The sequence below is a fragment of the Camelina sativa genome, chromosome 18, assembly GCF_030686135.1.
Source record: "Camelina sativa cultivar CO46 ecotype springtype chromosome 18, ASM3068613v1".
In the NCBI taxonomy this organism is placed as follows: Eukaryota; Viridiplantae; Streptophyta; class Magnoliopsida; order Brassicales; family Brassicaceae; genus Camelina; species Camelina sativa.
Window position 1 is genome coordinate 20,371,997 of NC_141897.1, and position 12,271 is coordinate 20,384,267.

General features: G+C 39.1%; 4 protein-coding genes across 8 annotated transcripts; 2 read left to right on the forward strand and 2 right to left on the reverse strand.

Moving 5' to 3' along the window:
* Nucleotides 1-295: 295 nt before the first annotated feature.
* On the forward strand, nucleotides 296-3,389 carry LOC104762214 (exocyst complex component EXO70E2). The gene is made up of 2 exons (XM_010485461.3): nucleotides 296-720; nucleotides 813-3,389. Exon 2 carries the CDS (start codon nucleotides 1,286-1,288, stop codon nucleotides 3,197-3,199), a length of 1,914 nt encoding a protein of 637 aa, XP_010483763.1. The 5' UTR covers nucleotides 296-720; nucleotides 813-1,285; the 3' UTR covers nucleotides 3,200-3,389.
* Nucleotides 3,390-3,805: 416 nt separating this feature from the next.
* Nucleotides 3,806-6,730, reverse strand: LOC147923098 (YTH domain-containing protein ECT3-like). 3 transcript variants are annotated; one of them, XM_087497946.1, is made up of 8 exons: nucleotides 6,570-6,730; nucleotides 6,194-6,267; nucleotides 5,688-5,972; nucleotides 5,029-5,589; nucleotides 4,723-4,935; nucleotides 4,483-4,629; nucleotides 4,207-4,398; nucleotides 3,806-3,822 (listed from the first exon to the last, which is right to left on the reverse strand). In XM_087497946.1, exons 1-7 carry the CDS (start codon nucleotides 6,583-6,585, stop codon nucleotides 4,228-4,230), a joined length of 1,467 nt encoding a protein of 488 aa, XP_087354072.1. In that variant the 5' UTR covers nucleotides 6,586-6,730; the 3' UTR covers nucleotides 3,806-3,822; nucleotides 4,207-4,227. The 3 variants fall into 3 exon arrangements, with proteins under 3 accessions (XP_087354072.1, XP_087354070.1, XP_087354069.1); XM_087497944.1 differs by lacking the exon at nucleotides 3,806-3,822 and adding an exon at nucleotides 3,877-3,907; XM_087497943.1 differs by lacking the exon at nucleotides 3,806-3,822 and having other exon boundaries at nucleotides 3,955-4,398.
* Nucleotides 6,731-6,910: 180 nt separating this feature from the next.
* LOC104726693 (glycine-rich RNA-binding protein 3, mitochondrial-like) lies at nucleotides 6,911-9,063 on the forward strand. Of its 3 annotated transcripts, none has more exons than XM_087497947.1 (5): nucleotides 6,911-7,061; nucleotides 7,435-7,583; nucleotides 7,693-7,761; nucleotides 7,884-7,990; nucleotides 8,199-9,063. In XM_087497947.1, exons 2-5 carry the CDS (start codon nucleotides 7,448-7,450, stop codon nucleotides 8,877-8,879), a joined length of 993 nt encoding a protein of 330 aa, XP_087354073.1. In that variant the 5' UTR covers nucleotides 6,911-7,061; nucleotides 7,435-7,447; the 3' UTR covers nucleotides 8,880-9,063. The 3 variants fall into 3 exon arrangements, with proteins under 3 accessions (XP_087354073.1, XP_087354074.1, XP_087354075.1); XM_087497948.1 differs by having other exon boundaries at nucleotides 7,041-7,159; XM_087497949.1 differs by lacking the exon at nucleotides 6,911-7,061 and adding an exon at nucleotides 7,063-7,134.
* Nucleotides 9,026-11,805, reverse strand: LOC104762215 (uncharacterized). Its single transcript, XM_010485463.3, has 3 exons — nucleotides 10,419-11,805; nucleotides 10,018-10,328; nucleotides 9,026-9,913 (listed from the first exon to the last, which is right to left on the reverse strand). Exons 1-3 carry the CDS (start codon nucleotides 11,116-11,118, stop codon nucleotides 9,143-9,145), a joined length of 1,782 nt encoding a protein of 593 aa, XP_010483765.1. The 5' UTR covers nucleotides 11,119-11,805; the 3' UTR covers nucleotides 9,026-9,142.
* Nucleotides 11,806-12,271: the final 466 nt, after the last annotated feature.

A 12,271-nucleotide genomic window follows, 5' to 3' on the forward strand; every position in this document is an offset into this window, starting at 1 on the left:
CCCCCTATTTTCCTAAAACTTATATAAGTTATCCCTAATTGTTTCAATGACTATAATAAACCCAAACGAAACAATTACAAAATTATGGGTAATGAAAATTTATATTTTACGTCTAATGATTAAATTGGCATAATCAAGCCAGTAGAATGAATATTCGTAAAATCAATTCGAAAAAGCCGAAGTTTCAATTAGCTATTGTAGTAATTATGGGTGATATTGTAACTAACGTGAAGTAGTAGGGTTATTTCAAAGTTTTCTTAATTACATATCAACCCCAAATTTCAGTTAAATGTTCGTCCCTCAATATGTGGAAGTCAATGGCAGAATCATCCCACACCTCTCAGTTAGATCCGGGGGAGGCCTCAAAGACTAATAAATAAACAAACTGTGAGATTTATCATATTTTTTTCTTCTTCGACGTTTCGCTATCTAACGAAATTACGGGTTCGTCTTCGTTCGAAATACAAATTCCAACTTACAACTTTGTTTTGTTTTTTATATTTATAGAGTTGCTTCCACCACATATTTTTCTCTTTTCCTTCTTCTTCTTCTTCTTCTTCTTCTTCTTCTTCTTCTTCTTCTTCCCCAAGAATCTCGCCTAAATTCTCTTTCTTTTTCTACAGAAAACATCTTCTTCGCTGATATATATTAATAAAGTTTTCTTTTTCTTTTGCTTCTTCCCGAAAAGGTTGGATCTTTTCGGATCGAGCTCGTTTTACGGTACGTTACTCTGTTCGATCAACAAAGTGTATGCTAATGTTTCTGTGAAATCAAAGTTTCTAAAAATTTGTCCTTTTTTGTTTTGTTTGCAGAAGCAAGCAAGAGAGGTGGTTATCGGAAAGCCGTTGACTTGACTTTTTCTTTGGGGTGTTGTTGTGTGGGTTTCTTATAGTAGTATAGCATGGTCTTGTGAGGAGGAAGAGATGTTGGATTTGAAGAGGGCATCTTCACTCATCTTTTACCACCAAGTATGTCAATTGGATTATTAAGCTTAAGTAGTTATGGTTTTTACCATGTTCATGTGGGGATTCCTCTTCCTCTCTGTTTACTTCATTCCCAGATGACTTAAAAAAGAGCTTTTTCTTTCAAGTCTAGTTATTGGGATTAAGCTTATCTAGTCATTATTTTTATACAAAAACACCCCTTAGTTTAATCAGAACAACATTCTCCAGTTATACGATCTTTGTGGATTGATCAAACAGTTTCCATTAGTATAGATAGATCTTTACTGCCTCCCTCATTTCTGCTTTTCACCTTAGTTTAGGCTCTAGTCTTTGGCTTGGGTATGGCTGAGTTTGTTCCTGTTTCCGGAGTGAAAAATCATGTCTTTGAGGCATGTCACCATGTTGTAAAGGCACTGAGGGCGTCTGATAACAACCTTGATGCCAACTTGAGAAAGCTCCTAAGTGACCTAGAGTCGCACTTGTCAACATTTGGGATTGCTGATACCAAAGTTGAAGATACAGGATTCTCTGAGATCGAGGAGAGATTCAAAGAAGCTGTGAAGACAATCCTCAGTTGGGAGACAACCCACTCAACGATATTGGAAGCTGGACCCTCTGAAGCTGATCACTTCTTTCAAGCCCTGTATGATGTTCAAACCGTTGTTATGGGTTTTAAAGCTCTGCCCATCAAAACTAATCAGAAGGAGAAAGATATTTACAACCAAGCTACGGTTGCTCTTGACATCGCGATGTTGAGGCTTGAGAAAGAGCTCTGTGATGTTCTGCATCAGCACAAACAGTATGTACAGCCTGAATACTTGGCTGTTAGCTCCCGGGGAAAGGATATTGTGTACGACGAGTCCTTTGTCTCCCTAGATGATGAAGTTGTTGTCGAAGCTTCTTCCCACGAAGATGACGAACAGATATCAGAATGCTATAATTCTGATTTGGTTGATCCCAGCGTCCTTCCTCACATCAAAGCTATTACAAACGCCATGTTTGCTTGTGAGTATCATCAAGCATTCTGTGAAGCTTTCATCAGCATTCAAAGAGAAGCTCTGGATGAGTATATGGTCACTCTCGAAATGGAAAGATTCAGCTGTGTCGATGTTCTTAAAATGGGATGGGAGGATTTGAATGGTGCAATGAGAAAATGGACAAGGGTTGTTAAGATCATTTCTCAGGTCTATCTCCGCAGTGAAAAACAGCTCTGTGAACAGATCTTGGGAGACTTTGAGTCAATTTCTTCCGCCTGCTTCATAGAAATCTCAAAAGATACAGTTCTTTCTCTCCTTAACTTTGGTGAAGCTGTAGTGCTGAGATCTTGCCAGCCAGAAATGCTTGAGCGCTTCCTTAGTATGTATGAGGTTTCAGCAGAGATTCTCTTGGATGTTGATAACCTCTTCCCGGATGAGACAGGCTCGTTTCTAAGAATGGCATTCCACGAGCTATCAAAAAAGCTAGCTGACCATACAACCGCAACCTTTTTAAAGTTCAAAGATGCAATAGCCTCAAATGAATCCGCACGCCCCTTTCCTGGAGGAGGTATTCATCACCTGACCAGGTATGTAATGAACTACCTGAAGCTCCTCCCGGAGTACACTGATACCTTAAACACACTTCTTCAGAACATAAATGTTGACGACTCAATCCCTGAGAAAACAGGACAAGACGTCCTCCCTTCGACATTCTCTCCAATGGCCAGACACCTCCGGTCCATCGTCACAACTCTGGAATCCAGCCTCGAGCAAAAAGCTCAGCTTTACGCAGACGAATCACTCAAATCTATTTTTCTGATGAACAACTTCCGTTACATGGTCCAGAAGGTAAAAGGATCAGAGCTGAGACACTTGTTTGGAGACGAATGGATCAGGAAGCACATCGCAAGGTATCAACGTGATGTCACAAACTACGAGAGATCCACATGGAGCTCTGTACTCGCTTTGCTCACAGACAACAACAACTCTGAAAGAAGAACACTGAGAGAAAGATGCAGACTTTTCAGTCTTGCCTTTGATGATGTTTACAAGAATCAAACCCGTTGGTCAGTCCCTGATCCAGAGCTCCGCGATGATCTTCATATCTCGACCTCTGTCAAGGTTGTTCAGTCTTACAGGGGATTTCTTGGAAGAAATGCAACTCGTATTGGCGAAAAACATATCCGATACACTTGTGAAGACATTGAGAATATGCTCCTTGATCTCTTTGAGTGTTTGCCATCTCCGAGATCATTGCGCAGCTCTCGTAGGAAATGATGATGAAGATGACTCAAGCCTAATGGACTCTATCTTTGTTCTTTTGATCTTTTGCTATTTACTTACTTATGCAGTGATGTGATTGATTACATGTAAATAAGGGTGTATAATTGTTATACTCCATTGGGGATGTAATTTGATTTGCATGATTTAATTAATCGGGGGTGATATGGTCCTCTTCGGTAGAAAACTGTTGAAACCACCAGATTTAGGTATGTCCTGCTCCTGCTGCTTTTGCCAGCATTAAAGCTGCACTAGAGCTTTGATAAAATGATAGAATGGAGAACAACAGTTTCTGATGATATTATGTGGTGAGAGAATGGAGAACAACAAATTCTGAATCTCTGATTATGGAACTCTTCAGTCTTCACTGCTTGGCATTCATCGTACTACTCAACTCGATTTTAACACAAGCAACAGCCAAAGTGTTGTTGATACGACATATTCCTTATGGAATGCTTGTGTTTTCGTTGCTGGAAATGTTTAATACTTTTTTGTTTTGCTATTTGCTAGGGAGAACGTGAAGTTAGTGAGCCTGCAGTGGAAGATGACTAATAATGACTCTTCGAAAGTTTTGATGTGAGACCTTGCTAATGTCCATCTTTTCTTCTAGCGAGAAGTGTCTGAATTACAGGAATTTATGTGTGTGTCAAAGTTTGATATATACGACTTTGGACTTGACTAAACTAGTCATTGACCGTTTGATTCCTGCATTCAAATATGACGCATATGCAAAAAGTATCTTTTACTGGTCCTGGCTGAAAGAAATATAGATTGAATAAGAAGATTCAACATCAATCTTTGCACATATCCCCATATATTGGACCATCACTAAAACGATAGAGAGTAATTGAAAGATGATGAATGCTCATACCAAAACTTCATCTACTAAGCCACTACCCTCGCAACTTGGTTCCAACAAAACAAAACAAAAAGTCTTCAAACTCTGGAATGGAAACAAAACTAGGGAAACGCCCTAAATAGCCTAAAACAGCCCACCCAGTTACCCTTTAAAACCAAAGGTTGGTTCAGCAGGCAGTAGCAACAGCATTCTTTTCGACAGCTAACTCGTTCTCTTTCACCACTTCAGTCGCAACTCCTAGTGCTGCTACTTCATCTGAGGCTGTCGTAGACTCTTGGGGTTTCACAAGATTATATTTTGTTACACTGTTTCCCTTCTCTGCATTGGCCACCAAGGCCTGCACAAATACCAAAATCTGTTATATATTCCCTTATTTCTGAACCAATTTCACCAAGACGTTGGTACCAGAGAGGATTGTTACCTGTTTTTTGATCTGCACATGTTTGCTTTTCCTCTCTTGAATGATCTTTTGGCGACTCTCGTAAAACACAAAATCGTCGAGGATACATGTCTTGCTTGCATGGTCCTTAAAAATCTTGATTACTTTAATTCCTTGCTCTAGCTTTACCTGCAAACAAAAAGGCCATTGTGGGTTCAAAATAAATAATAGATCACCAGTTCGAATACAAAAAATGATAGATAACACAGTAATCAAACATACTTCCTGTGTGTCTCTGCTATTTGTAACCGGCTTGTTCTCATTGTTCTCCAGAGTAATATGCCTCAAGGAGCTGTTAGGGATATCTTTAACGAAATGCCACTTAACAGGAAAGCAACCAATCCATTTGTCCTGTTGCCAGTACTCCACAGTCTTATTGAAATCGACTGGGCCTACCATCTCGGCTAAACCAACAAATTGTCCACTCGTGTTTACCTGTCAAACAGATGAAAACATCAGAACTCTACAACTAAAATTGGAATACAATCCAGTGGTTGATGAAATACTAAAAGTTTGACATCCACTCACAGAGAAGAGTAGAAACACAGGGCAGCCATCTGACTTCTGTTTTGCCTCGTTATATGAAGCATCCAGCTTCTTGTTACCATTGGGAGTGCTGGACCAAACATTGTATTTGATACTTTTATGGATATCATCTTCACTATACGATTTGATGACAAAAAACTTCGCTTCTGAATAGGTCTCAGGGAAATCTTTGTTATTGTAGTCCTTGGGCTCTAAAAGAGATCCATCTTCGCTGGGTTTCTCAGTTTCAGTAACAATATGCTCCTTAGAAGAAACAGTCCTCACCTTTGAACCCTCTAGGCTGTTAAAACCCTTCGCTCGTGGCCCTCTATTCAGCTCATTCAATCCCTCAATGTTTTCTTTGCCATATCCTTGAAACCCATTTCTTGTCTTGTAGGAATTGTTGTTAACCGCATACCAATTGGGCATGTGCTTCCATGCATCATAACCATAAGAGCCATATCCATAGCCGTTCGAGTAAGGTCCACACATCCCATAATTTGAGTAAATGTTATCCATGTACCCATAAGATTGACCTGCACCAGCTGATCTTCCATGCTGAGTCTGCAAAATAAGATGATAATAAATCAATGAATAAATAAGTCAAGACTACATACCAAGTTATCATGACTCCAGCTGAATGAATGGAAAAAAGGACATACTAGGTACTGATACTGAAGATTGCTCTTCCCTGAAGCATAGCTCCCACTGTAACCATATCTTGGATACTGATATGCTGGAGAATAGTAGCCATAAGAGTAGGCACCTTTTCCATATGAACCCTTTGCGTTATAAGCTGAGTTTTGGTAACCAAGTTTCTTCGGGTTTGAAACCTTGTCCTTGGTTAAACCTCCATCTTTAGATAACAGACTAGGCTTACCATTCTTGGTAGCCTCCACTAGCTCTTCACTGAGTAAGTAGTCATTACCGTTTCCGCCGTAAGCCACCTGCAACAAAAATGGACACAAGCCTTCATAAGTCCAATCCAAAAATACCTCTTAGTGAACACATTAAGAGGAATGATCTTAAATTAATAGACAGAAACTCAGAGAAACGGGAATCAGAAAGGCCAACAGTCTCAATTACATGGCCAAAATGAAAAAAGAGCTAGGCCAAAAAAATGAGCACATATGAACAAAATACACATAAGATGAGCACAGAAACATACCTTATTATCAGAATCAGGAGCCAAAGCCTTGATTTTTGGATCAAGCGACAAATTGTGAAGCATATCTGAAGCAACTGTATATATATTTAAAGTTAAGGAATAACAATTATGAAAAACAGAACATCAGATCTACCATAAACCCTAAAAGTTAAAGTTTTTATAACAATACACGTGAAACTACCTACAGAAATCTAAATTCATCGTAGAACAAAAAGATGTAACAACAGATCCAGCTAGAAATCAAGAGATCAACTTATATATTAAACCCTTTGAACAAAAAGAAAACTTTTTTTTTTTTTTGAGTTTCAGAGAAGCCTTTAGACGACATAAAAACTGGTAAAGCGAAAACAAAAGAATAGAGAGAATTGAAGGATACGGTCAGAATTTGTCATGGCTGTTGTAGTTTTTGCTTAGCGGCGGAAACTTGGTAAAGAAGAGAGAAAAGAGCAAATGAGAGAGAGAGAGAGTGTGAGTGTAGGCGGACTGACTTAGCGGAGACCACAAAACCCTAAAAAGCTACAACATTTTTTTTTGTGTATTTCATGTTTCGGGTCAACCCATTATTTAGTTTCGGGTCATGTGAGTCGGGTTACGCTTTCAGCCATATATGGGCCTCAAGTAGAAAAGAGAAAACAGGTCTTATGAGGTAGTTAAAGCCCATTTACATAAGGAGATTTATTCGCTATAGCTACTGAGCTGTCACGTAAAACAAATGACGACCTAATAAAATAGCTTTTCCTGAACATCTTTAGATTGAACGGTCACGATTAACTTAGATCTTGCAACTTCGCTACATAAACCCTTTTTACTCGGTCAAGTAGGGTTTTAACAAAATCGAGAAATCTCACAGAGGAAGCGAAGTGTTGAGGTACTTTTTACTCTTCAAGCTCATTTCTTTCTCATAAACCCTAGTTAGTTCTCAGCTTTAGCTGTTGTAAAAGGTTATCTCGTCTCTGATTGTAAAAGGTCATTTCTTCGCTTTTCATTTTCATCGATATTTTAGTTCCGATCTTTGCTACTGACTGACATATCTGCTTTGTGTTTCGATTCTGAATTCACGTTCTGGTTCCTTGTAAAGTCTGATTAGGCAAAACGAAGAGTTCTAATTTAAAAAACCTTTGATTTTAGAAAAGTATGAAACTTGCCTATATATATATGAGTAGAAAAAGAGGAAATGATATGATCCGTACTTTTTAATTTAAGTTTCCGGTGACTAAAAGTATTTGTCTTTTCCATCTTAGATATCTAAAGGAGATGGCTTTTTTGAGTAAATTCGGGAACATATTGAAGCAGACGACGAGCAAGCAACTCAATGCTCAGGTTTCTCTATCAAGCCCCTCGCTTTTTCAGGCTATAAGGTGTATGTCATCTTCTAAGCTCTTCATTGGAGGTGAGTCTAGTCTAGCTTTATAAACTCTTTGGAAAATGAAGAATTGGTTACTTAATTTTTTGTTATTTCGTTACCAACTTTGTGGTTTTGTTTTCTTTTCTGTTGTAAGGTATGGCTTATAGCATGGATGAGGATAGCTTAAGAGAAGCTTTCACTAAATATGGTGAAGTCGTTGAAAGTAAATAACTGATCTGTTTACTGTTCTTGTGAATGTTATTACACTGTGTTAGTGAACAAATTAGGCACTTGTTTGTTTCGTTAGTTGCCTTATGCTAACCCAGCCTCTGTGTTTTTACACAGCTAGGGTTATTTTGGATCGTGAAACTGGTAGGTCGAGGGGATTTGGATTTGTTACATTCACCTCTTCAGAAGCAGCCTCTAGTGCTATCCAGGCTTTGGATGGCCGGGTAAGTTCAATTGCTGATCTATGAATCTTTGAGAGAGTAAATCTGTCTGTGAGCTTTCTGGTGTCTGGTTGGGTAGACCTTTCATTTCTAATATTCATATTCACAGTTTTTAATATTTTCGTATTTGATATTGGAAGTTTTGTTTTGTTGAGTTTAACATTCACTGATAAATTTCCCTGTTTGATCCATTGCCTTAATCTTCCCTCAGGATCTCCATGGCCGGGTTGTTAAAGTAAATTATGCAAATGATAGAACAAGTGGTGGTGGTTTTGGAGGTGGGGGCTATGGAGGCGGTGGCTATGGAGGCGGCGGCTATGGAGGTGGCGGTGCTGGTGGCTATGGAGGCGGTGGTGGCTATGGCAGCGGCAATGCTGGAGGGTATGGCAGCGGCAATGCTGGAGGGTATGGCAGCAATGCTGGAGGCTATGGCGGCAGTGCTGGTGGCTATGGCGGCAGTGCTGGTGGCTATGGCGGCAGTGCTGGTGGCTATGGCGGCAGTGGTGCTGGTGGCTATGGAGGCGATGCTACTGGTCACGGAGCTGGTGGTGGTTATGGTGCAAGCAGTGGATATGGATCTAGCGGCAACACTTATGGTGAGGTTCCAAGTGCAACTGCAGGGGCTGTTGGTGACTATAATGGAAGTAGTGGTTATGGTAGTGCCAATACTTACGGTAGCAATAATGGTGGGTTCGCTGGAGATAGCCAGTTTGGAGGAAACCCTGTTCCCAACAGCTCGCAATTTGGTGGTGACAATTCTCAGTTTGCTGCCGGTAGCCAATTTGGCGGTGAAGATCAATTTGGAAGTATGGAGAAAAGTGAAATTAAGATGGAGAATGGACCAGTGGAAGGAGATTTCGAAGATGACACTGATGTTGCCAAAAGAGCTTGAAGCAAGTAGCAAAAAATGTTTTCAAGACTTGGTGTTTTCATATTAGTTTTTATGATTAGTAATAGTTATCTGAATTTTCCTGAGGAAAACATTTTATCTAGTAACAATCTGCTATTTCTATCTTGAAAATAAGTTGTAGTTTGAGATTGTTTCTGAAGGTATCTATTGAATTTTAAAACAAAAATGTGAGCTTTGTTTCAACTTTTCTTATGGTCTACACATTAATCAGACTTTAAAAATTCCGAACTCTGATGTTGCCTATGTTACAGCTTATGTTCAGTTTCTTCCATGAGAAATAGCATCTTCTGAGCATTCAACACCACAGGAGACCCTTGTTTTGTTTTCTCAACAATCTGCTTTATCAGTTGCTTCTCCATTTCACTCTCAAAGTGGCTACTTTCTTCTTCTTCGTCTTCCATACCAATAAGGTCTAGCAGCTCCTGCTCCTGCACCTTCGAATCATCCTTCTGATGGCTCCAAGGTGAACTTTTGTTTGTTGAAGAGAACTCTTCTTGATGAATCCCGCTCTCTTGCATTTCCAACTGTAAATCATCATCATCATCTTCCGAGTCATCGTTTATTTTCATCAGTTCGTCGTAAGACTCATTGAATGCATCAAGTGCTTCTCCAGTTAAGTTCATAACCAGGGGTTGGATCTCCGCAAGATTAGTCTTGGTGTGCTCTATAGCAACTGGGATTTTCGAGTCACTCTTATATGTCATCACTTCACGGTGTTCCCATAACCTTGACCATGACTTCTTCTTGCTCTCTGATTCCATGACCAGCTGCTCCACCTTCCTTTGGCTCTCCTGGAGTGCAGACTCGAGCTCTTCAATCCGTTTCTCAAGACGTGAATTGATTACTTTATGCAACCGCAAGCTCAATTCACGAGGTGAGACAGCATAGTTTCCTGAGTCAGGCGTGGAGTCACCACTTGGGTCTTGGTTGGACTCAGGTTCATCTAAACGCTTCCCTTTAACCTGATCAGCTCTCAGTTCACCCTGAGCAAATTCTACCTCACAATCCGGCTCCATCTACAAAAAAGTTCAAAGTAGAAATTACAATATTAAACTTTGAAATTTGGTGTTTCAAGCAAGGCAATGCAAATAGCATAGTTGAAAAATGTAGACAAACACACCTCAATCAAATCAGAGAGTCTTGTCTCAGTGTTGGAGGAGTTCATGTTGATTTCTAGCCTTTCAAGTTCAGCTTCAAGCTCTGCTTCAATATTACTTATAGATTCTGAATTCTCAGCTGCCTTTGCAATATCTATCTCCTTTACTATCAACGAGTCTTTCATCTCGAGCTCATCTTCTAAATCATGTACCAAGTTCTCTGTTTGCTTCAGCTCTTGTTTGACTTTGCTCACTTCGGCTTGGTTTGCCATGAACGAGGACATGATGCCAATCGAGATCCCAATTTGTAGCAACATTGTTGCATCACCTAGTCCTGAAAGAAAAAAGAAACTTAAGTGCCATGTACAGTCTTTTCAATTTTCTAGCATAAATAATTACAGTTTAAAGATTGCAATAACTTTACCATGCCTTCTACTCTTGCTCGTCTCATTTCCTACACTTCTCTCAACCGAAGACTCCAATCCGGAGAATTTGCAACTATGTGTAGCCTGATCTTCATCGAGAGTAATATGTTGGCTCAGCCACAACGAATCTGCAGTGCTCTTACTAATCACACGAGTACCATCAGTCACGAGTAATGGCCTTGAGACTGAAGCGTGTGGTGATGGAAACGGACTAGTCATGTAATCTTCCATGGTCATTTGCTCTCTATGAAACCGAGACATTAAGCAACTATCCAGGGAACTCAAAGGTTTGGTTAATCGCCTGTACCGATGGTTTCTCCTAATGGATGTTCTCTGCCTAAATGAAGAGTCACCTGCAAGAGTACCACTGGGATTCCAATTCCCATGTTCAAGCTCAGAGAACTCTGGCATCAAGCTAAACAAAGAATCTGAATGGTTAGTATCGTCATATCCCAAATTACCCCCACTCGTAGATGCATCCGGATTTTCCCAATCTGATATCATGATCTCATCCCCAAGCTTGGTTTCATTAGTCTTCTTGCCTCTTACTAATCTGCTAAGCAGGCACCTAGGAGGAGATTCGGACTTCACATCATCCGAAGAAGATTCAAGAATGCTACTTCTACCTTTGGTCACATTCTGCAATTGCTTAGCTATATACCCCGTAGCAGCAGTCGCAGCGATTAACCATATATCCATTTCTTACTCTCTTGTCTTGAAGAATCAAGAGATCAACACAAAACTGAACATTAGATACTCCACTTCTTCATTCCAATGCAGGAATTCCAAATTCATATCGAAAGCTCAGAGCTTTAACTTGTCAAGTACAGAGACTATATCCTAATCTTATCTAGCAAATTCACAAACGAATTCAACACAAGGAACCTCAAAGTCGAGACCAAGAAACCCGTATTAAGAGAATGTAGGACTCAAGTTGAGAGAGCAACGCCCAAAAAAAAAACCAAACTTTGTATCGAACTATCCCGAAATCGAATTACTGAGCAATACCCATCTTCCAAAACCCAAGAAAGCTTCGATTTTTCCGTCAGAGATAAGGTGAGGGAACAGACAACGTGTACCCTTTAGGCAAAAACTGCAAGGAACGAAGAGAACAAGAAGAAGAAGAAGAAGAAGAAGAAGAGAGAGATCTTGGTTGTGTAGCTTGAAGAATTGATCAATTAACACCAATGGAGAAGCTCAAGGTCTAAGATATCTAACAATCGGAGAAAAAGTGGAATCTTTGTCGGAAGTGGGTACAATCGAATCTGTCAAATTAAGACAAGACGAGCTCACGAACGAACGGCTCTGTGTTTTTATTTATTAGTAATTATCTTTCGATAGGAGCTTCGTTTATACAAGAATAACGGACGATACGGCAAGTAATTTAGTGAGAAAAAAAAAAAAAAACTGTAAGGTTATTATTAAATTCCCAAATATCAGATAATAATGTTTTAAAAAGAAAAAATAAAAAGAAAAAAAAAGGTTAAGTTGTTGAATAACCCAAACAACTACGAAACAACAAAGATATTATTATCATTTTGCCCATTTCCCATATTTAAGACGAGAATTCAAGTGATGCACAATGACAGAACTCAGAAGTTAATACGAAAATAGTCTTGGATTGAAAATTCTTTGATACAATTTTGGAGTTAGACAATTAATATATATATATATATATATATGTTAATTTTAAATGATTTATATATATGTTAATTTAAATGATTTTACGTTAATAATACTAATATAGTGTAAGAACAATAAATATATTTTTCTGGTATATAAAAAATACATATATATTTTTTCCGGTATACAGAAAATACATATATATATTTTTCCAGTATATAAAAACTAC

Coding starts and splice junctions, on each gene's coding strand:
- LOC104762214 (XM_010485461.3), top strand. CDS start 1,286: ATGGCTGAGTTTGTTCCTGTTTCCGGAGTGAAAAATCATGTCTTTGAG.
- LOC104762215 (XM_010485463.3), bottom strand. CDS start 11,118: ATGGATATATGGTTAATCGCTGCGACTGCTGCTACGGGGTATATAGCT. Junction 10,329..10,418: donor GAGCAAGAGTAGAAGGCATG/GTAAAGTTATTG, acceptor TTTTTCTTTCAG/GACTAGGTGATGCAACAATG. Junction 9,914..10,017: donor GACTCTCTGATTTGATTGAG/GTGTGTTTGTCT, acceptor ACTTTTTTGTAG/ATGGAGCCGGATTGTGAGGT.
- LOC104726693 (XM_087497947.1), top strand. CDS start 7,448: ATGGCTTTTTTGAGTAAATTCGGGAACATATTGAAGCAGACGACGAGC. Junction 7,584..7,692: donor TTCTAAGCTCTTCATTGGAG/GTGAGTCTAGTC, acceptor TTCTGTTGTAAG/GTATGGCTTATAGCATGGAT. Junction 7,762..7,883: donor ATATGGTGAAGTCGTTGAAA/GTAAATAACTGA, acceptor GTTTTTACACAG/CTAGGGTTATTTTGGATCGT.
- LOC147923098 (XM_087497946.1), bottom strand. Junction 5,973..6,193: donor CTCCTGATTCTGATAATAAG/GTATGTTTCTGT, acceptor TTTTTGTTGCAG/GTGGCTTACGGCGGAAACGG. Junction 5,590..5,687: donor ATCTTCAGTATCAGTACCTA/GTATGTCCTTTT, acceptor CTTATTTTGCAG/ACTCAGCATGGAAGATCAGC.